Genomic DNA, 21,989 nt, shown 5'->3' with positions numbered 1-21,989 from the left:
CTGTTCTTCCCATTTATTTGCGATAATCATTATCATTGTTTGTACTGTTGCTTCTGTGCTTCGGCTTGTTTGGCTTTTCACTGCTACCGACATACGTGTGCTGGTTTTTAATCATTGCTTTAAACTTGTTCCAAACCTTAAGTGTGCCAATTTCACTCCCAGTCAGGAGCTACTGGCCAGTCTACATTGATGGCCACCAATATGCACTGCCTTTGAGGAATAAACCAAATTAAACTGCCAGTAACATGGCTTTTCATTGCCAAAATGCCCCCTACAGATTTTATATTGCCACCTACTGGTTTTATGCTTACATGGCATGAACTCATAGGCCGTAAGCTGGATGTGGATGGAATAATTTTAAAACGCAGTAGAGGAAAAGAAATGCACGTATTGCAAAGTATATGCATGTATTGACAACGCTTTCAATCTAAAACAAGCCGGGAGGCGGCGGGGGGCTTCTTAGTGGTTGAAGAAAGTTCGGGCTAACACTGTTTATGACTTTGTAAGCAAAAAGAAAGCAGTTGTTTTAGATCAAAATAGATCTGTAATAAAGCAGCGCCAGTGTGAACCAGTGAAAAAACTCAGAACAAAAAGCAATCAGGAATGGACAAGACTTCAGAACACAACACTGTAATATTTTTTGTTTGTTTGAATACACAATCAGAACAGAAATGACAGAGGTGCAAGTACAGGGAGTGGATGGAGGAAGTGATCCAGAGGGACATAAAATCATGAAGGCAGAGACGGAATTTTTCAACTGCTCATAACAAGTCGTAGCATCGCTGCCCACTGACCATCCGCACCAGCACAACAAGCAGTCGTCATTTACATTCACAGTGTGCAGATACACACACACCTGTGTGGCCATCCCATAACAGATTCATCCAGCGGCGACGACGGAGTTAAAATCCTTCAAGTTGAGTCGATTGGTTCAGTCTCAGGCTGAATAGTGGCTGTTCAGTGCCAATCACTGGAAGGTGGCCTTCCAGTGATTGGCAACGCTGCGATGCGACTCGACACTCCATGCAAACACAAAAATGTGACAACCAAACCAGGAGCGGCGCGTGTTCAGAAGTGAAACGAACCGGCACGTGCAGTAGCTGCGTGTGAACGGAGTCATGCAGGTGTTTTAGTGCATGTGACACAAAACCGGCATGTTTAACCACAGTGGGACATCAGTGTGATGAGCTGTAAGGCCGTTAAAAGAAAAGAAAAAAAAAGAAAAACCTCCGTAAGAATAAAATAAAATCATTATTTCCATTAAAAACTCTGAGCATTTGTGTGTCTAAAACAAAACCAGACTCTTAATTCTAATCCAGGACAAACATCTGCTCCAAAAAAGTCCAATCAGTTAGTGTAAACTGTGTTCAAAAAACAAATCAATTCGCCTGCTTTTCCCTGTTGTCAGCTCTCACCTGGATGGCCGATCACTCAGCGAGAGCCACGTCTTCGCTGTTGGAGCAGCTCGTCTTCATTCTGTCATCCTGGACTCGCCAGAAGTAGCTGCACACCAAACATTGGACCTCTCACGTTTGGGAAAACAAGGCGGCCGCAGAGGGCGGAGCCAACAGTCGGCATGGAGGTGTGGTTACTAACTAGAGGAGATCAGTGTACCATGTGACATCACAAAGGGCTGATTTCTACAAGCAGAGCGGCAGGACTTGAGCGGAAGTGCAGCAAAAGTGTTGTTTCAGAAATGTTGTCGATGTGCAGCACACAAAAAAATAAAATCCAGCAAGTTTGTGTTTTGAAGCAGATAATTTGTCTCAGGATAGAGAGAACAACAAATCACAAAAAACACATAAAACACACAGAATAAATAAAAATAACAGCATTGATACACAGTTAAAAGGAACTAGCTCGTGTTTTTGGAATACATAAAAAGAACATCTTTAAAAATTTATACTTGTCCGAAAACCGAGGGAGGCTGAATTGAATTCTTCGTTGCTGTCATTTAAAAAAAAACAACAAAAAAACATTTTCTTAAAATAAGGAATAAATTTGATCCATTTTTTTTCTAAAAATCAGCCAAAAAAATGTTTTTTTGGTAAAACGTCGTCCACATCAGCCGTCATCAGAAAGGACACAACAGTAAAAGTAACCAAAAAGGCATCATAAGTACAAATGTGCGCGTGCAGATAAAACACATGCGGTCAGGTCAGCAGCGTCAACACTCACATCCCGTCCACGGCAACAACAGACTCCCACCACCAACCAACAATAACCACACAGACCTTCTGCTGAAGACAAAAATAAATAAACAACATTAAATAAACAACACAAACACATGTTTTTGGCAACTGGATTAAGGAGTGACTTTAAGACGCTCAGCGACACGCATGTGTGTGTGTGTTGTGTTTTGTGTGTGTGCGTGTGTCAGAGAGAGTGACAGGGCCACGTGCAGCTCTCTATTCCTACTCAGCACGACTAAAGCCACGACTAACACACATCATCATTTATGCCCAAAAACTTTTCGATTTCCTCCTGCTTCTGACTCGCCCACCTGTGTGGCCATGCACATCTGAAGTGTCTCTCTGTCAACATCCCATAATTCTCTCAATTCTCAGAAACCAAACAAAATTTTATATCTATCTATATACATATATATATGTATATATATATATATATATATATATCTATATACATATATATATATATATATATATATATATATATATATATATATATATATACATATATATATATATATATATATATATATGTATATATCTATCTATATACATATATATATGTATATATGTATATATATATATATATATATATATATATATATAAAAAAATACAGGCTCCCGTTGAAAGACTTTAACATCTTTTCGCTCTGACATTTAGCTGCCTGAGGAGCATCGAAATGTGGCGGTGAACCCCCCCCTCCCCCCCCCAAAAAAAAACTAAACGTTTGATGTCCTGAAACGGGATGAAGAACAGACGCCATGCCACAAATGAAACACCTCGTGCAGCAAAGCGAGAAAAAAAAGAAACAAACACACAAAAAAAAGACTTTGGAGACTGTGGAGAGGAGGAGGAGCTGCTGCTGCTGCTGCTGCTGCTGCTGCGGTGTCTCTGCTGTGAACCTGTGTGGAGTGCGAAGATACATGCCAGAACTCCAGTCTGACCAGTCTGACCAGTCAGAGTCCCAGCCAGAGTCCCAGCCAGAGTCCCAGCCAGAGTCCCAGCCAGAGTCCCAGCCAGAGTCCCAGCCAGAGTCCCAGCCAGAGCGCTGCTGGGGCTAAAACGGCAGCTTCTTTAACTGCTCGAAGGTGATGAAGAACTGAGACGTCTGTCAAGGAACAAAACGGCAGGCTGCACAACCATATAAGGGATCTATTGGCCTACTGGCACCAACACCTGGCCGGTGAGGTCAAATCTGGGAGAGGTCAGAGTGCCCTTTGTGACATCACAAAGAGCTGATCTCAAGAACCTTGTGTTTTAGCACATTTTCTGACAGTGCATCAAGTAAAAGAAAAACATTTTGAAGAGATAAAGACACATTGTAACTAGAAAGCATTGGTTAAGTGAAAATCGAAAATCCAACCAGGACTTCTTCTTTTCTTGCGTTCCAAATTAATAAAAGTTAAATGCGCTCTCAGATTTGTCTGATGTAGCAAAACCGTTTCAGATTGGAAGAGGGAAGAAAAATCCCCTTCAGAGGACATTAATAACACTCAAGGTGTCCTTTAAGATTATACTGCAGCTAATGGTGCCATGTCTTTGGACACCGGCCAAATGTGAAAAGCTGCGTCAGCGCTCCGAAGCGCAGCCGTGTCTGAGTGCATAAGGATACGATGATGTTCCAAGGCCCCAGTCGCAGCCAGTTTGGCCAGAAGCCTTTATAGAGGGCGAAGAATCCCTCGTTCTTCCACGTCTGCATCACTCCGTCCAGTGTTCCTTTGTACAGGGGGCCTCCCGACAAAACCCGCTGGTTCATCATGCGCGTCCGCACCACGTCCACCGGGTTGGAGGCCAGCGCTCCCGCCAGGCCGCAGGTAAAACTGGAACTGCAAGCAGATCCAGACAGCAGAGTTCAACTGTCAAATAAAGCCAAATTCAATTTAAAGAATTAAATACAATGAAATAATAAATGAAACTGACATGAAATGTGTCAGAATGGTGTCTCCCATCACGCCAGAGCGGAGGAGGTGCTTCTTTGTGATGTCATATACAGGAAGCTCCACCCCGACCACTATGGCGGCCCGCTGTGCTGTGGGAATGACGCCCTGAGGAGGTGGTGGAACCGCACAGGAAAAAATGACCATGTGGGTGAGTCAGAGTGGCTTGAACAACAAGGGGCCGTCACTAAAAACAAAAGTGGAAAAGTTTGGCTGGAACGGGTGAGAAGCAACTCATTAAAGGATTCACAAGACAGTTACTCACTCTCCACAGCCCCCTGGTGCCCTCCGTCTGGTAGATGTTGATGAAGTTGGACATCATGCTGCCCTGCAGCAGACTGCCCTGCGCTTGCATCCTGATCTGAGGCAGCAACAGAACAACAGTCGCACTGTCAAAAATGGTTTGGACCCTAATGTGCAAAACGCGGTTTTGTGTGCAGCCACGGGGAGACGTGAACGTGATTATTTCAACATTTGGCGCATTCGGCTCCAGCTATTCTCCAACCGCTCGTATCATCAATCACAACGTTTCCGTGGAAAATCCATTTAAAATCTAAACTGCGTGTGAAGAACTTCATGTACAGGCTCAAAAGACTGCGGAAAAAGAAAATGATCAACTTCACTCTAAACCTGGAGTCCAAATCATAAAACACATCTCAGATGATTTACCATCAGAGTGACCAGACTCACCTTGAGGACGTCGGTGGGGTTGGCCAGAGACGAGGACAGGACGCCGGACACAACGCCGCAGAAGACGTTGATGACTATGGTCTCATCTGACAGTGAACACACCAGTTAGGTTCACACACACACACACACACACACACACACACACACACACACACACACACACACACACACACACACACACACACACACACACACACACCTTGTTTAATGCACGTTGAGAAAGATGACTGCATCTATAAATCATCGTTTTGTCACAAGTTTCATTTTCAGTGCACTACTGATGTTGAAAACAAAGAGTTGATCTAAAACTATTTACATGCAAAATATATATTTTTTTATTGATTTAAGCCTCGCTGTTCGCATTTTTGCTGCCAGGTGAAACAGAAATCAGTCGAGCACTAATGTTACAATGTTTGACAGACAAGGTTTGCAGTTGCCGTTAGATTAGCAGGAGCCTCTGTTAGCTGTTAGCTGCGTTAGCAGGCGGCGGATCTCATTAGGAAGAACTAGGTGGGGGCCGGGGGTCTCACTCAGAGGAAGGACTTAAGTAAACAGACTGAGTTTGGAACAATAGTTACAGTGATGACTGATCACTCTGGGAGGGGAAGATCCCACCTCAAGCACAGGGCAAAGCCAGGCCTGCATCAAAACAAGCATTCAGAACACAGTGTTGTGGCTGCACACACAGTGGAAAACCATAAAAAAAAAATAAAAAAAATAAAAAGCAGACAACAAAATATTCACGTTGAGACAAGCTGAGCAACAAAAAGGGTGCAACCAGACTCAAGCCGACGCCCCCCCCCTGCTTCCCAACTGTAATTTATTGGTTGCAATCTGAAACCTCAACACTAGAGGGCAGTGCTTATCATACCGCAGGAGCAAGAGTAGATGCAGTTTCATCTCATGCGGTTAGAATACTCCACCCCCACTTCATCTACAGTGCCTTTCATCTTTTATTTATTCATGACTTGATGACTAAACTGACTTCATGACAAAAGTCGACTAAAATCCAACATTAACTTCAACGTTAACGCACAACAATCTGTGTGTCTGTCCGCAAAAAACAAACCAAAAAAAAAACAAAAAACCCTCCGTCTTACTTATTCAGCTTGATACACTTTTTGAAATGTGTTTAATTCATTCAGGTGTCGGTTCGGCTCCCTGAGACTGCCTTGTTTTTGTCTCCTGCCAGATATATGGACGGTCCAACAAACCATCAGTTTCAGCAGGAGGAAACGACACTGAACTGAAACTGAAACACGTCAGTGACTTTAGAAGCAGACGCAGATAAAGGGAGATTTTTTTTTTAAGGTCAGGTGGAGGAAGAATCTGTGAATGAGCAGGGGAGGATAATGCAGCAGGTGAATCAGAGTACGACTCGCTCTGCGTACACAAACTTCCTGTGTGTCAGAAACCTGCCGGCGCCAGCGGATTGCTGGCAAATGTACCGCAAAGCCATTTGTCTGATAACCCGAGGGGGGCACAAAAGCGCTTTGACTCCAAACAGTAGGAACATGAAAAGGGGTCAGAGTACTAAGTATGTGCGTGTGTACATTAACAGACGAGGAATGAGGTCATCAATGTTTGGAATGATATGTACCATTCGCACTGTAAACAGTGTAAATGGTACATTTACGACAGTTTTGTTGTTGTAGGTTCTGTGTGTGTGTGTGTGTGTGTGTGTGTGTGTGTGTGTGTGCACGCGCGCCTGCAGAGAAAGCCAAATGCTGTCACGCTAAACTGGTTGAGCACCCTGCTTCTAGGGACACATCTTCTGCCCACTTTCCCTGTTTTTCCACTTTGGACTCCAATTCTTAAATGGCCACACTAATTTCCCATAAAACTTTATAGCGTGATTCTGTCACGGCTTTCATCAGAAACGCTATTCTAGTTTCCTGCTGATAATTTGCGAGAACGGGTGGTGCTCCCAGGACAGGTTTCCAGAACTGAGCGTTTTTGAATGCACCTTAAGAAAAGAGGATGATGCCAAATGAGCAAAGGGTGATCATTTACAAAATATGGGAAACTTAAAGATGCAAATGGCTGGCTGGCTGACTAACATGTGTCTGTTTGAAGTATCAGCATGTTCAGCATGTTCCTCATCGGGTCCGGCGGAGGCACAGAAAAAGTATAAAAACACAACAGAGGGTAGCAAATGAGGGTTTGCTGCTCGACCCTGGAAGACTTAAAGCCCTTACACTGACTGGCTGCTTTCAATACAAACACACCAAACTTTGCTTAAGAGGAGAACATCAGACTGAACCTGTCGGATCACTCATGCAAACACGAAATGACACAGAAGCACAGAGCAATAATCAACGCTCACCTTCTGGGTGGCTGACGAACAGCCTCTTCAGAGAATTGTAGGTCCCGATCTTGATTGTGCCGTAGGAGGCTTGTCTCAGCAGCGCGGGAGAAATCCTTAGGGGCACAGTCATGCTCGTTAATTACATTTTCTGAGGCATGGGAAGAGGAAGTGGGGAACTTTTCAAATTAAAGCTTATCCCCCATAAAAATTAAATGGGAGGTAAAGTCTGTTCCGTACCCAGAGTAGAGCGCTCGGATGCCCTCCTCCTTGCCGATCCTGAAGAGGGCGTGGAACATGCCTCTGTATCGCACCTCTGTGTACTGTGACTGACCCTGCACCTGCAGCCGGGTCTTGGTCAGATCAATGGGAAATGTCCCTGTGGGTTAAAACCGAAAATAAATAATAGATTATTGGTGATGCCTGTGTTGCTTATTGTCATGTATCTTTATTAACAGATACTTCTTATGGTCCAGTTCAAATTTAGGTGTAATGATCAAAACAGCACAGAACATTTATTGCATGGAAAAAGTCCTCCAAGTAGCATTTTATTATAAAAAAAAAATGAAAAAAAAAAAAAAATGCAGTGAACAGACCAGGATGTTCTCTTCAATTTATGAAACATTTCTTGAAGAAACAACCTGGATTTTAGTTATACAAGGCGTGTTATGCATTTAGTGTGATGTGTATGCATCACAACGCAGCATTCTTTATGGAGATGAGCGGACAGCCTGCGGGGCTTAACCCGTGACAGCAAACTGGCAGAAAATATAGGAACGCTTTTGCATTTAACGGCGCACAAATTAGGGAAGGCACAGCACTGCATCGCCTCAGCAACACACGGGACGTCTGCCGTCCGTTTGCTGTGGCGCATCACGTACCAAATTCTGCGACAATCGAGGCCATTCCTCCGTAGATGAACGGCTTCCAGTTCAGGTTGGCCATCTCCTCCGCAACGGCGGCGGCGGCTGCTTCCGCCTGCTGCAGCCCGGCTAGCAGCAACACAAGCCCCAAGAGACAAAGGTCAACACAGTGCTGCAACCGCAGACAACACAGCATGTCGACAGACATCGAGAGACGAATGATGCTACACTTCAAGGAGCCTCCTCAGCATCAGCATCCCCGCGTTACTGCGCCGGAAAGAGACGCCCGCTGTGTCGGAACACTGCAGAGACAAGGCGCTTTACGGCTTTCGGGCGGCTATTGGCTGGGTGATGAGTCGATCAAAAATGTTAAGCGACTCTATTGGCTGGCATTACCATGTAGGCGAACCGTGAGTGGCAGTTTACTGACGGCAACTGTGTCACGAGAAATAAAATGCATTTAATAATGTTCACTATTTAGTTTCAAATGACAAACCGAGTCGGGAGCTCACTATTCAAGTGCACGGTATATATCTAGCGATGACACACCTTTCGGAATGGGGATCGATACGCATTTTATAAAAGTGTTGTTACACAGATGGTGATCCAAACAGCTTCGAACGGTTAGCTGGGGACAGTCGGCTAATGCTAAGCTAACTCGGCTAACTCTTGTGGCGATCGCTGGCTTGTTAGGTGATGTTCTAACAAGAGAGAAAAAACGTTCCTACCGTCTTCACCTGTGGAGTCACGTACCTCAAGTCTCAATAAAAAAATCACGGGCTGCTATTCGACTGTGTTTCCCATGACTTCACACAAATCCAAGACTTGACTTTACTAAAATGCAAGCAGAAAAACTTGTTGCCCATCGGTAGCTTTCCATTTGGCTAATGTCAAACGCTGTGGAGCGGAGCGACGGCTTCGCTCTTCTTCTGTGGTGCTTTTTCTATTTTAAGGTGGTCTTAGTTACACATTACTGACACCTTTCGGAGAGAATTAATCCAACATAGATAGATAGATAGATAGATAGATAGATAGATAGATAGATAGATAGATAGATAGATAGACGTTTTGTGCATTTGTTGTTACGTTTTGTCACAAATAATCACAACAACATTTTCAGAAAAATCTCTCCATATATTTTTAAATTTTTTTTATTTCTTGTTAGAAACGCAAATGCGACACTTTGCATCACTTCCTAGGATTTAGTTTGAAGGGGAATTCCCCCTCCCCATTACAAATTGTTACATATTAGTTTCCCTTTCAATGCATTGTTAATGAACACCTGGAGCGAGTGGCTGGACATGCATTTCTCTCGCCGACTCCTCCTCTCATATATGAGCTTACTGGTAAAAAGAATTTCAAAGCCACCATGAGTGTTGGATGACATAATACAGGATGATAACATTTAGCCTCCAATCAACTGATAATCCCACTTCATTGTTGAAGCATTGTTGCTAAACCTGTTTTTGCTTCCTAACAAATAAACCCTTGCCTACCCAGCCTTTAACAGCATGCTACTTTAAATTCCAATTTTTAGAAAAGTTGCAGTCAAATATATTCACAGCATTCTTCTTCTTCTTCTTCTTCTTGCATAGAGGTTTCTTTAGTCATCATCTAAACAGCCAAGCACATGCTTCACCCATTAGACCATTTATATCACTGAACCTTTCACCTCATTCACATTTCACCCAGTGAATACCCACAATTTAAATCTATAAAGAAAGGGAAACATTCTGGGATCCTCCATATTGCTCTTAGGCTGTTGTCTCTGAATCACAAACACAGCAGGCCAGCAGGAACGCATGGTCATTGGGCGCTTCACAGTCGAGGATCAGAGCCAACCTGGTCCACATGGCTCTGGTGGGGGGGGGGGCACCGTAGAGGATACCAGCCAGGACGTATTCGTTTTAATGACGTGGAGTGCTTTGGATCAGAGAGTGGTGCGCAGCAGTCGAATGACACGCTGGTAGAGCTGCTGGAAGACGGAGACCAGATTCCTAAAGAAGATTAATGAAGGAAGTGAGAATGATGAAAGCAGTCCAACAGGAGAGAAAGTGAGCCGTCTCAGTAGCGGTTCCTCAGGCTTTGCTATTGTAATCACATCACATGTCAGGCCTGACAGGGGGACAACCTGCTGCAAGTGATTCAAATTCAATCTATTTCCTTTTTCAACCAAATGTTTCATTTGTTTTGATGTGAATCAATGGCAGCAACAGTTCTGGTATCGGATTCACACAGCTGACACGGAAAGATCAACACGACATGTTATTGTGTTCACTGCACACTTGGCTCCTCCTCCACCTTTCCTGTGCTCTGCTGTCCAGGTGTCACATGACTGAGCAGTGCCGAGAGCAGCAGTCTGTGGGATATATATTCAGCTGACACTGATGGCAAAGCGAAGGCGGAGCACAGTCGCAAAGTTATATCAGACTTTGTTCACCCTAAGTACCCTTAGCGTTCCATGCATTTAAAAATAACTGGTATCATTTTGGTTCCGGCGGTACTGGCCCTGGATTAGTATTGGAGCAATACAGAATTTTGAGATATCACACTGACTCACCGAGCTCCGCCAGTGACACAGTTGTTGCGGTTGGGGTGGAGGCAAAAGAGTGAGGCCACGCAGTAAACACAGCACAACAACATGGACAGCAGCCGCCGCTTCACAGACATCTTCAGTCCCACCAAACCACTTTCACTCACATATGATCCAATCTTCCCAAAGTGGAAACGGGGTGGGGGCAAAATAATAATAATCTGAGGAGTTCCTTTAAACGAGGTCACAGATCCAGCTGGACTTTAGAAGAAGCCGTCAGAGAGGTTGGAGGCTGGCAGAGGTGTAAACAGCAGCTGGGTGGTGCTGGGCGCTGGGCACAATAACTGCTGACCACTGCTTTGTTTTGAAAGGTCCTGAAAGGTCTGGTAGGGGCTGAATAATGCTCTCACATTGTGTCTGACTGTCTACTGTTGGGAGGGTGACAGTGCCATAAAGAGATTTTTTTTTCCTCTGCAGACCTACACTGAACTGAATAAAACTGAACGTAATGTTGTCTGCAAGTCTGGTTCCACACCTCTGTCAGGATTTATTTGGTTTTCAAACAAGACAATTTCAAAGTCTAAAGCCATATTGCTGCTCTGTATCAAGACAGATAGTTCAGAATCCCCTTCAGGGCTGTCACAAAAAAAAAAAAAAAAATCATTGCCCCCACTTCCCTCCAGTGGTTGAATGCAGGATAACAGACATAATTAAAGCAATCTAATAATATACAAAAAAAACAACAACCCATATATATATTTAAAAAAAAATAATCAGGTGACCAGTTTGGGCAGCACAGACAAATAAGGTTCCCTACTGGCTGCTATCCTCTTTCAGAAGCGGCTGTGGTACCAGGTGACCTTTTAAGTGTGTAGACACAAACAGCATCATTAGTCTGACGTTGTTGTGTGTGAATCTCGTTGGAAAATGGCCTCGTCGTGCCATATGTGTCTCCTGGAGACAAACGGTTAGAGTTTAACTCAACAGCACTGCACTGTTTGCTGCTCAAGCGTCATGTTAATGTTTAATTTTGTAAACAAAGTCTCACAAAAGAGATGCAGGCATCCATGGGGAAACTGAGACTGTGACTGTTGTCATGCACATAGTGTGAAAAATGCATCTTGTAAAACATAATAAAAAATTACATCTTCTCGCCAGACAAAGAGCTCGCAGAAACTGGAACACTGACAGGGGCGGGGCAAGTGTGTGTGTGTGTGTGTGTGTGTTTGCATACGTGTGTCTGATTGGCTGTGAGGGGAGGAGACTGGCGCAACCTGCCGATAAAACTGCAAGCATTTTAGTGTTCTCCGGCATTTTGCAGGAGAGATGAGAACAGCGAGCGCAAACGGAGGCGTCAGGTCATCGTCTTTGAACTCTGATATGAGTGAACACATGAACTACCGCTGAATCATGGAGTCAGGACTGCACAGGAGGATGAGGTTTTCCATCTGATGGTGACTGACACCAGTTTGCTGGGTCTATTCTTCAGCCTTCATTGAATTTTGTTTGTCTTTTTCCTTCAGCTGGTGTACCAACATCCTGCGAGAACCATGTTTTGTCATCATGGGAAAACAGCTGTAGAAGACAAGATCATCCAAGTGTCCTGATGTTCAATATGTCACATTTGTGTGACCATGAGGACCGCAAGACACTGGTCACCATGTCTCCTTACTGCCTGGGTTCCAACCGCTCGACACTGTCCATGGAGGTGAAGCCCAGTGTGATGGGTATGATCCTGGCCATCGCCTCCGGCCTCATCATCTCCACCAACCTGCTGGTGGCAGCTGCCCTGCTGAGGCTCCTCCTCAAAAAGAGCAGCCAGAGCTGGTGCTTCGTCCTCAACCTGGCGCTGGCCGATATCCTGGTGGGTGTGGCCATCACCGGCCTGGCCACAGAGGACTTAAGGAGCGACAAATACTTCCCAGAGGCACTCAACCCCATCGCTCCAGCCACCAACGTCACGGCCCACCATCAGGGGAGGGGACGCTGCTTGCTGAGGATGGCCTTGGTCATGTCGCCCTGCACCGCCTCGGTCATGTCCCTCTTCCTCATTTCGGTGGACCGCTACGTGGCCATCAAAATGCCACTGCACTACTTCAGGTTTTCGAGGAAGTGGAAGGCAGCCGGATTCCTGCTGTCTCTGTGGATCGTCTCTTTCATTTTGGGCTTCCTGCCAGGTGGGAAGGAAAAAAATTGTGCAATATGCAATGAGTTTACAACTGATGTCACAGATGAATTTCTGACAGGCAAACATTTGCTAGGTATGTTTACGATGATATTTTTCAGTTGCAAACAAATATTATATTCCAAAAGGAATACTTCTGTGTTCAGGTTGCACGTTCGATCCCGGGCCTGTGGAGTTTGCATGTTCTCCCTGTGTCTGCATGGGTTCTCTCTGGGTTCTCTGGCTTCCTCCCACAGTTCAAAAACATACATGTGAGGCCACTTGAGAACTCCAAGTTGACCGTAGGTGTGTGTGTGTGTAAGTCTTTCTATGTGGCCCTGTGATGAACTGGCGACTTGTCCATAGTGTAATGCTACCTTTGCCCCTTGACAGCTGGGATAGGCTGCAGCAGACCCCCGCAGCCCAGAGTGCAGGAGGAGGCGGGTATAGAAGATACAGTAGATGGATGGATTCATTCTAGCCATGACATACAATAATAATGTTTGTTCCTCTTGAACTCTTTCCCTCTGACCTCCAGTGATGGTGCGCCAGCTGCAGACCGACGCCTACCACGGCTTCTGCGCTTTTTTCTCCGTTGTCCACAAGTTTGCCATGATCACCTTCGCCGTCTGCTTCTTCCCTGTGCTCTGCGCCTTCGTCTACATCTACCTGGACATCCTGAAGATCTCCTGCACACACCAGAGGCAGATCATCCGAGACAGACTCGCCGGATCCAGGATTGCAATCCAGCACGAGTGCCAAGACCCTGAGCGACGGCAGCGGCGGCGGCAGCAGCAGCTTAGCTGCTTCAGCCACCAGGCCAAGGCGCTGAGGTCGGTGGCGCTGCTCCTGGTCTGCGTCTTGATCCTCTGGTGCCCCTTCTTTGTGGTGTGCACAGTGCACATGGCATGTGAGGGATGCCAACTGTCTAAGGTGCTAGAAAATTACCTGTGGCTGCTGGGCCTCATCAACTCCCTCATGAACCCCCTGGTTTACGCTTTGTGGCAGAAGGAGGTGCGGGTGCAGCTAGCGGCCATGTTCCAGTGCCTCACGTGGAGGCCGTGGGCTGGCAAGACGGCGAGGGTCGGTGAACAGAGTCGCCCACCTAATGTGCCTGTCCAACCTAGCGTACCCTAACGGTGATAAGCTCAGCACTTGACCTTTAACCTCCTTTACCACTACAAGGGGTTGCAAGATACATTTTTTCAGAGGCTGACTTAAAGTGAACTAACTCTTGACAATGTTATGATTTATAGCAACGGTATGAATTAATTATAATGATTACATTGCATCTTATATCCATCCACCGAGGATCTGCAGGGAGACGGTTTGTTGTGAGATAACTTCGCAAACACGGCTCTTTTACAAGAATGTCATCGTCTGCTGCCGGATAACAAAACTCCTGGGTCAACTGGGGCACCGTAGACAAGACACCAGGCCGCAAGAAGGACACACGACCTACAGAGAACCATAATATTAGATGGAAACTGTGAGCCTCACCGGCCGTCCGAGCCAGCTTTTTTTTTTTTTATTACGTCACTGTGATTTAGTTCAGCCTCAAATGGAAGATGCCCAGATAGCAGGTGGGCCTGAGTGGCTGCGTTTCAGATTTTATAGCTGGCGAACTAGCCACTCATGGAGACATCCTGAATGCTGATGACTCCACTTTGAGTGTCCTGCCTCAACAAAGCAGTAACAGCAGTTGATGTCAGAGAGGTCCGGCGTTTACTTTAGACTATTATCGTGCAGTTTTAAGCAGAGATGATTCCCCCCCGACTCATTTGTTATGCTGCATTAGCCTTTATGTGTCTATCACAAATGTTATAATTGTTGCAGAATAAAGGCCAATTATAGTTTCTTGTTTAACAATAAATTGAGTGCTTTTAATGTGTTGTGCATTCATTTCCTGTCCAATGACTTTTGGTTTGAAAAAGTATTTCTTTTTTACAAAATTATTGTCTAATGTGTCTGAACACCTTTACTTTAGATAAGATTATTGATAGAAAACAGACGTCTGCATAATAATTTCTTGTTGCATGGCTCTTGAAATATTTACATTTAATTTGAAATTTAGATTAGATTAGGAAATAAATTAGGGTTTGCTGCCATTACATCTGTCGAACAAAGTCCGAGACACAAAAATCCAACACATTTATTTACAAGACACAGTGACAAGAGATTGGTTTGCATGACAACGTGCAGTCGTTGAACCATGATGGGATGTCAGACGAAGAGACTTTCTCGACAAACAGCCAGGAATGCTCCCTGAAAACTGAAAAGCGCAAGCTGCAACTGTAGAGCCCATTGCGATGCTGAGATTACAACTCGAGGTAGATGCTGAATGTGTATATGTGTGTGTGTGTGTGTGTGTGTGTGTGTGTGTGCGTGATGCTAGCTTCGCTGCTGCTTCTGTGACCTCAGCGGACTGAAGAACGGGTGCCACAGCGCCTCCTCCAGGGTGATCCGCCTGCAGACATCGTACTCCAGCATGCAGCTGAGCAGGTCCAGCAGCTGCCGGTCATCCTCGCTCTTCCTCTGCATGTACTGCTGAGAGACAGACGGTCACTCCCACCATCATCACCCCGTCCCTTGGCTAATGTGCCTGCATGACAGGTTTACCTTGAGGGGTTTGCAGTGTTTCCTGATGTAATCGTCAGAGGAGCTCTTCTCATCCCAGTTGAGACGTTGGTTCTGAACGTATTGCTTCTTTCTGCATAGGTGGAATTTATGCCATGCAAGATGCTTAAATGATAGTGTCTAAAGGGGAAAAGAATGATATTGCAAGATTTAAAAATAACCTTCTTGAGAAGGCACCACAAAAATGACACCCATGCTCTGTTAATAACGTGGTGAGTGAATTAAAACTCACATGAACTACACACATTTCTAGCAAAATGAAGTGAAAACATTCGAATAGAAAGACCACTCACTTGGTCTGTTCCAGCAGGTGGGCGGGGATTGGTCCCAAAACTTTCTCCATCATGGCCAGGTGTTCTCTACTGTTGTGGGTCTGAAATAACGCACACAATGACACCTGTGTCTGTTTCACAGTGTTGAGTGGGTGTGTGTGTTCTTGTCATTTGGCATTGCTATGGCCAGAATAGATTTCCCAACCAGCAGAGTTTCTGGTTGGTCCCTCTCAGTTTTATCATTAAATTCATGGCTGAAGGCCTGGAATGAATTGAGTTGAGGTTGTGGTATACTGTATATTATGGCTAGATTTGGGTTTAGGCTGTGCAAAATAATGAGAAATGAATAAATAGAACACAATAGAATAGATGTACTTCATTGTTCCCAAATTGGATAACAACACAATCGAGGTAAATGTAGAGATAACGTTACAAGAGTGCACGTGTGTATGTGTGTGTGTGTGTGTACCATGAAGAGTGTACGTCCCAGGTAAAACTCCATGAGGACACAGCCGAGGCTCCAGACGTCACATGACTGGTTCCATCCCAGATCTGGACATAGTACACAACCAGTGGTAAATAAGTGTGTGTGTGTGTGCGTGTGTGCGTATGCGTGTGTGTCTGTGTGTGTGTGTACCCAGTATAATCTCAGGAGCTCGGTAGTGGCGTGTTGACACCAGGGACTCGTGGCGTTCGTGGTCAAAAGTGGCGGTGCCAAAATCCACCACCTTCACGTCAATGTTCTTCAGCTTTCTCTCTGTGCACATCTGACAATCGCACACACACACACACACACACACATACACACACACACACACACACACACACACACACAGGCCATTTTCTGTGTGGCTTAAATGATAGCAGCTTGCTAGTGGTGTTAGTCAGGTGGCACGGTTTACCGTTTGACTATTGTAAACCAGATCGCAGTCGGAGCACACAAACAGGATGTTCTCAGGCTTCAGGTCTGTGTGGGTCAGCTTATTGCGGTGCATGACTGCCACACACACACACACACACACACACACACACACACACACACACACACACACATATCATGAGTGTATTTTCTGGACCTACTACGACAACAACAGCAGGATGACTTGTCAAGTACCAGATGACAGTGACGCTAACGGTCAAATTTTGCTTTTTTTCTATACAGCATAAGGAAGAAGTGCAGATCTTTGTTTTGGAAACGCAAACAAGAACGAAAACAGTCACCCTACTCACAGCAGACGGCGCGGAAGATCTGGAAGGCCATGTGTCTGATCTGCTCCACATTGAAGGGCAGGGAGTTGTTCCTTAGCAGGACCTCGGAGGTGCTGAGCCCCAGCAGCTCGAAGACGATGCAGATGTGACCGCAGTGCTCGAACCAGTCCAGCATCCTCACACACGCACTGGCAAAAAGACAGCCTGCGTCAGCCCCCTGCCCAAGCAACCCCCCACGCGCCTGTCTGGCTTCCACTCACAATTTGTTGTTGTCGTCCAAGCCGTTGATCTCCTCCAGCACTGTGATCTCCGACTTGGCCACCTCGGTGAAACTGTCGAGGTTGCGGCCGATCTTCACGGCCACGTGCTCCCCTCTGTATGACATTAATAGGTGGTAAATGTCTCACGAGCTCAGGCAACAGTCCTATCCGACAGCTAGACGGAACTTTATAGGCGGCAAAGTATCGGTTCCTTACGCGTGGCGGTCGAAGCACTTCACCACTTTCCCAAAGGCCCCAGAGCCCAGCGTGGATACGATCATGTCTGCAAAGGTCAGGCTCAGAAATCAGAATGGCTCAGATATCACTCCTGCATCTTCTCCTATGCCGTCACAGACTAATTATTTCTATATTGACAGATGCAAAAACAGTCCTCATACATACATTTAAGTCTATTTAACTCTTAAAATAATTTTAAGTATAATTATACGGTAACATTCATTTATATACATATGCATATACATGTGCATATAAATATGTGTCTTTCTATATTTTAATTATTTATTCATATACATATTTATATCTATATAATGAGAACTTTGTTCTCTCTTGTGCAACTCAGTCTGTCTCTCTCTCTCTCTCTCTCTCTCTCTCTCTCTCTCTCTCTCTCTCTCTCTCTCTCTCTCTCTCTCTTCATTTTTGTATTTCCTTTTCAAGGCAACTGGTAAAAGCCCTCTGGAGTCCGGATGTGCTCTAGATTTCTTCCTACTGGGCAGTTTTTCCTGGCCACTGTAGCACACCGCTTGTTCGGTTGGTTTTCTCCTGGTCGAGCAAATGGCTTCGCAACGCCTTTGGATGTGATTTAGCGCTTTACAAATAAAAGTTGATTGATTGATTGATCATTTGTGGCATGAGGATGGTAAAGACTCACTTACATCTGTCTTTCATCACCATGCCTATGCGATACATCAGGTGACCTTTGCCATCGTCGACATCGCTGTCTTCTTTTCCTCCACCACCATCATGGGCAGCAGCAGCAGCAGCAGCAACAGCTGGGTTGTCAACATGGTTTTCATCCGGCTGATCAGAGGACGTACGGGTTGGTAAGCAACAAGCATGCACATTTCTTGAGATCTAAAGAGTTCAAATTGCAAGGACGACTATTTTAGTTATCAAGCTGCCAGACGGAAGCTCTCTTCCAACCTCACACTTCCAAACGGATTTGAAAAGTGTCTCTGCTCAGTTGACCTTCCTGGTCAATTTCTACCAAGTGTTTCCTGAGGCAGAGGTGAAAAACAGAGGGGAGTCCTTGAACCACACCGACACCAGGCTTAAGAGGACTTACCAGGTTTTCCATCCCTCTCCCGCCTGAAGCCTCCAGTCGTGCGGTCAGCACCTGCTGCAGACACAGCAACAGAGTGCACCAGAGGCACCAAGACAGGGTTCACTTGTTTGCAAAATACCTTCTTACCACTAAATTCTAGCAAATCTAACACAGTGGGCCATTGTTCAACACTCTTAAAAATGCTAATTGTTGAGGACTTCAGCTTAATAACTGGCATTGAACCTGTGGAGAGTAAAATGTGTGCAGCATATACAGTAGAAATCTGTACAGCAACTTGATGTTAAAGATTGAAACTGTATGTTTGGAATACATTTTTTTGTCATACGTTTTTTTCAAACATTCTCAATTACATATCATTAGTGAATATGTGAACATACATAAAGAAAAAACTAAAAGGATTCTGAAAATGGTCATAGGCACCTTGCGAGCTCCGTTCCCTCCAGTAAAAACTTCCTCTGTGTCCTTCTCTTTGAAAACGTCCTCCCTCCGTCGCTCTCTGCAAAAGGTGAATGTCTTTGAATTGGAACAAAACCAAGAACCGCCCCAGTTCACGGTCACGTTCGTCTGCAGGAGCCTCACAGCTCATCACGATCGAGCGGGCGCCCTGGCTGGCATTCACACCCTCCGTTCTCCCCCCTCGATCTGTCAGCCAGGAGGTTCCCCCCCTCGTCTCCTCAACGCCTCTTCTCTGTTTTCAGAGCTAAACATAGTGTGACATCGCCCAAGGCCGCAAAGTTGCCGTCGCCCCTGTCTCCAGGGTTTTCCCTGATCTCGCGACCGAGGGGGTTGACTTACGGCTTCCAGCAGAAGAGGGGAGGTGGAAAGTGAAGATGACATGGAGCTACAGCGGTCCCTCAGGAGAAATCAGGTTAATAGAGCAGCCCCCGGGGGGTTTTTCAAGTGAAATGGGGTAGAGACAGAGGAGAAGATATAGCCAAGGTCAACACAGATGCATTTGACTCTCAGTTTGATCCAATACTTTAGCGCCATCTTGGAATTTGTTTCAACAGACGGGAAAAACCAGCTGCTCATCTTGTTACACAATGAGATTATCCAGCAAAAATTAAAAATCCTCCAACAAGGTACAATCAGTTCAACAATAAGATTAACAGCAAAGCAAGATAGATAGATGGATAGATAAAAAAAAAAATACTGATTTTATAAGGAGTTTGGCGTACCTCCACTATTGCTGTTGCAGCTATGTGGCTCATTTAAGTGGCTTGTCGTCGCACTGTTAGCTCACTTGGCGGCAGCGCTGAGGTGACATGAGCCAGGCTGTTAAAGTCGCCATTTTATGGTCTTGACTCCAGGACGGAGGCAGGCGGTTGATCACTTACGTCTCAAGTTTCAAGACTCAAAGTGGCAAAATATATAAACATATGCGCAAATTTTAATCGCCCCATTCACCTGGCAACATTGGTTCCAACAGGAGCTTGTGTGTGGATACAGGATAATGGGGATTATTTAGCAGAAGTTATTTTGGTCTCTCGGCGCCACGGGTAGTGTTTTTTTTCCGGTCACAGGTCAGAGTATGTGGGATATGCTCAAAATAAACTTGCGCGACCGTGAAAGATTCCTCTGAAAGGCAGGCACAGTCAGTGGAGTCCCGCTGCAACAAGTGGCTCGTACCAGTCACTCCCAGTCAGCCCTGCGCTCACCTCTAAACACGGGGACTGTTGGGGGCGTATTGATTAAAATATTGATAGTATCAATACCCAGGTAAGTATCAGTATCAGATCAGTACTTTTGTTGCAGTTTTTCTTCTAGATGTCAAGAAAATACCTCCAACGTCCTCACAGCTTCTCACCAATACTGTAATCAGCATAGTTGTTATTTTGCACTGCTGATTTTATTTCCTTAAACAATTGCCTATTGAAAATTATTTTGTATTGTAGGCAGTGAGTTAAAAAAAAAAGGCCTAAATCTTTGTCATGTGTTTTACCATGATCACGATCAACAAACTAAAGGCAAAAATCACAAAATGATTCCACGGTCTTGACATTCCAAGTAATAAGTATTGGTATTGGTATCGGTATCAGCGGCACTAGCTCTGTATTTACTTGGTATCGGATCAATACCAAAAATCTCAAGTACTGCCCACCCCTACTAAACACTTTGTACCTATTGTTGTTTGTGGGCGTTGCACGGACACGTTTCGACCTTCCCACCAGTGGAATTTCTCGTAACTGTGAATCTAAATCAGGTTGTGCGTCTGGACCGCCGGGTGCCCGCACGCCTGCGTTTCAGCGGCGGCCCCCGTACGGTGGAAGCCTCGCCAGGCTTCCTGCCACAGATAGCTGACATGCCTCTCACAGCGGTGTCTCTCTCCTCACTGCCTGTCATTTCTTATTCATCTTTTCATCACCCACCCGCCCCCATCCTGCCCTTGCGCTGTATCGCGTGTCAAGAGTCGGAGGCGCCAGCGCCGTCCAGGAGTCGGCATTTGCAGCGGAAGTTTTCCCTTCAAATATTTCTGTCGTCGAGATTGGAAAGAATCGCAAATGTTGGATTCTGGATTTTGTTTCTAATCACTTTTGTCACTTTTGTGTATTTTGCTGTTGAGGAGCAGCCCTAGCGGTTTTTTTTTCTAGCTGACAATGTTAAAGGAGGGTGAGACATTCTGGGGTGGGCCGGACCGCCCCCCCCGCCATCTGCCTCCCCCACCCTCCCGCAGCCACCTCAGCTGTTTGCGATCGTGTGTAAATCAACGGCGAGGACGACTCGCTCCCGCCGACAACCTGCAGCACCGTTGTCACTCACTTAAGATCGCTGCCGCACTCCACACTCTGCCGTCGCTGCCAGGACTGCAGTGCAACGCTGTGTAGACGGCAGTGTGAGTGCTGAACTTCAGGGAACCGTGTTCGCCCCCCTTCTGGTTGGCACGTCAGAAGGTCAATTTTTTTTTTCTGTAAATAAATTAATATTTAAAAGGTTAAAATTATATAACATATAACATATTAACACTACTATGAGCATGTTGAACAGACGTGAAGGATTGTGCTTTGATTTTGTTTGCAAGCTTTGTCTTTTACCAACCGTTTGAAGGCGTCATCTTAATTCAACGTACAGATCTTTCATTTCAATCTCAGCCTTTGAGTGGATGACAACAGACAGTTTTCCAAAGGCCAAACAAATCTTCTTAAAACATCACATTCAGCCTCCTGTCTACAGAGGAAAACATTGGCAGCCGTGGGCTAAACAAACGTCTGGCTGGAGGTATTTACACTAACCTGGGTAAGTGTGGTGTGTAGATTCCCTTTGTGACATCACAAAGAGATGATTTTTTTTTTTTTAGTACAGGTGTTATTGTCTAAAATAGCAGCGCAAGCAGAAGATGTAAAGGATGCGCTTTTTTAGAGAATCAAATTATTGTCAGAAACTTTGCTGAAGTCAAATTGAGAAACTGGATATTTCTTGCGCTCGCTCACAGTTTTAACCCCAAGGGGATGACAGGACATAAAAGACGGCACCCTTGCTTTGTCCTTGCTGTGCTCCGTATGCCACTAAATACATTTGAAGGCACACATGCGCAATACAACAGTTGTTTTAAAAGATTCAGAGTGAACACACAAACACAAAAATAAGTTACCTTGATTTTGCCCTCGGAAGTCAAAACAGGTACATTT

General features: G+C 45.3%; 3 protein-coding genes across 9 annotated transcripts; 1 reads left to right on the top strand and 2 right to left on the bottom strand.

Moving 5' to 3' along the window:
• Positions 1-2,905: 2,905 nt before the first annotated feature.
• Positions 2,906-8,903, bottom strand: slc25a14 (solute carrier family 25 member 14). 5 transcript variants are annotated; one of them, XM_076032013.1, is made up of 10 exons: positions 8,714-8,903; positions 8,004-8,114; positions 7,363-7,501; positions 7,144-7,238; positions 4,818-4,903; positions 4,393-4,488; positions 4,111-4,235; positions 3,803-4,016; positions 3,208-3,289; positions 2,906-3,138 (listed from the first exon to the last, which is right to left on the bottom strand). In XM_076032013.1, exons 2-9 carry the CDS (start codon positions 8,065-8,067, stop codon positions 3,248-3,250), a joined length of 861 nt encoding a protein of 286 aa, XP_075888128.1. In that variant the 5' UTR covers positions 8,068-8,114; positions 8,714-8,903; the 3' UTR covers positions 2,906-3,138; positions 3,208-3,247. The 5 variants fall into 5 exon arrangements, with proteins under 5 accessions (XP_075888128.1, XP_075888129.1, XP_075888127.1 ...); XM_076032014.1 differs by having other exon boundaries at positions 8,723-8,903; XM_076032012.1 differs by having other exon boundaries at positions 8,739-8,902.
• A 2,832-nt stretch (positions 8,904-11,735) lies between these two features.
• Positions 11,736-13,930, top strand: gpr119 (G protein-coupled receptor 119). The gene is made up of 2 exons (XM_076032017.1): positions 11,736-12,695; positions 13,221-13,930. The coding sequence occupies exons 1-2, from the start codon at positions 12,125-12,127 to the stop codon at positions 13,817-13,819; spliced, it is 1,170 nt and encodes a 389-aa protein (XP_075888132.1). The 5' UTR covers positions 11,736-12,124; the 3' UTR covers positions 13,820-13,930.
• Positions 13,931-14,809: 879 nt separating this feature from the next.
• LOC142892009 (dual specificity protein kinase CLK4-like) lies at positions 14,810-21,414 on the bottom strand. 3 transcript variants are annotated; one of them, XM_076032006.1, is made up of 13 exons: positions 21,124-21,414; positions 18,784-18,859; positions 18,364-18,417; positions 17,954-18,098; positions 17,277-17,343; positions 17,061-17,174; positions 16,822-16,988; positions 16,494-16,588; positions 16,229-16,358; positions 16,061-16,143; positions 15,613-15,692; positions 15,302-15,392; positions 14,810-15,229 (listed from the first exon to the last, which is right to left on the bottom strand). In XM_076032006.1, the coding sequence occupies exons 3-13, from the start codon at positions 18,373-18,375 to the stop codon at positions 15,074-15,076; spliced, it is 1,140 nt and encodes a 379-aa protein (XP_075888121.1). In that variant the 5' UTR covers positions 18,376-18,417; positions 18,784-18,859; positions 21,124-21,414; the 3' UTR covers positions 14,810-15,073. The 3 variants fall into 3 exon arrangements, with proteins under 3 accessions (XP_075888121.1, XP_075888124.1, XP_075888122.1); XM_076032009.1 differs by having other exon boundaries at positions 14,810-15,226; positions 21,124-21,413; XM_076032007.1 differs by lacking the exon at positions 21,124-21,414 and having other exon boundaries at positions 18,784-19,466.
• Positions 21,415-21,989: the final 575 nt, after the last annotated feature.

Source organism: Nelusetta ayraudi, unplaced genomic scaffold (assembly GCF_046127955.1).
Source record: "Nelusetta ayraudi isolate G7.1 ecotype Tasmania unplaced genomic scaffold, CSIRO-AGI_Nayr_v1 ptg000033l, whole genome shotgun sequence".
Classification (NCBI taxonomy): domain Eukaryota; kingdom Metazoa; phylum Chordata; class Actinopteri; order Tetraodontiformes; family Monacanthidae; genus Nelusetta; species Nelusetta ayraudi.
Note: the sequence above shows the minus strand (reverse complement) of the source record. Positions and strands in the feature narration are given on the sequence as shown.

What these genes read in the sequence shown, in the direction of transcription:
- slc25a14 (XM_076032011.1), bottom strand. Translation starts at nt 8,193, where the DNA reads ATGTCTGTCGACATGCTGTGTTGTCTGCGGTTGCAGCACTGTGTTGAC. An exon ending in ACCCCACCGACGTCCTCAAG is followed by an intron (nt 4,489 to 4,817) that starts GTGAGTCTGGTC and finishes TTGCTGCCTCAG; the next exon opens with ATCAGGATGCAAGCGCAGGG. An exon ending in TGGGGCCTTGGAACATCATC is followed by an intron (nt 3,290 to 3,802) that starts GTATCCTTATGC and finishes CAGACGTCTCAG; the next exon opens with TTCTTCATCACCTTCGAGCA.
- gpr119 (XM_076032017.1), top strand. Translation starts at nt 12,125, where the DNA reads ATGTTCAATATGTCACATTTGTGTGACCATGAGGACCGCAAGACACTG. An exon ending in CATTTTGGGCTTCCTGCCAG is followed by an intron (nt 12,696 to 13,220) that starts GTGGGAAGGAAA and finishes TCTGACCTCCAG; the next exon opens with TGATGGTGCGCCAGCTGCAG.
- LOC142892009 (XM_076032006.1), bottom strand. An exon ending in TTGGACGACAACAACAAATT is followed by an intron (nt 16,989 to 17,060) that starts GTGAGTGGAAGC and finishes TCTTTTTGCCAG; the next exon opens with TGCGTGTGTGAGGATGCTGG. An exon ending in AGCTCCTGAGATTATACTGG is followed by an intron (nt 16,144 to 16,228) that starts GTACACACACAC and finishes TACTATGTCCAG; the next exon opens with ATCTGGGATGGAACCAGTCA.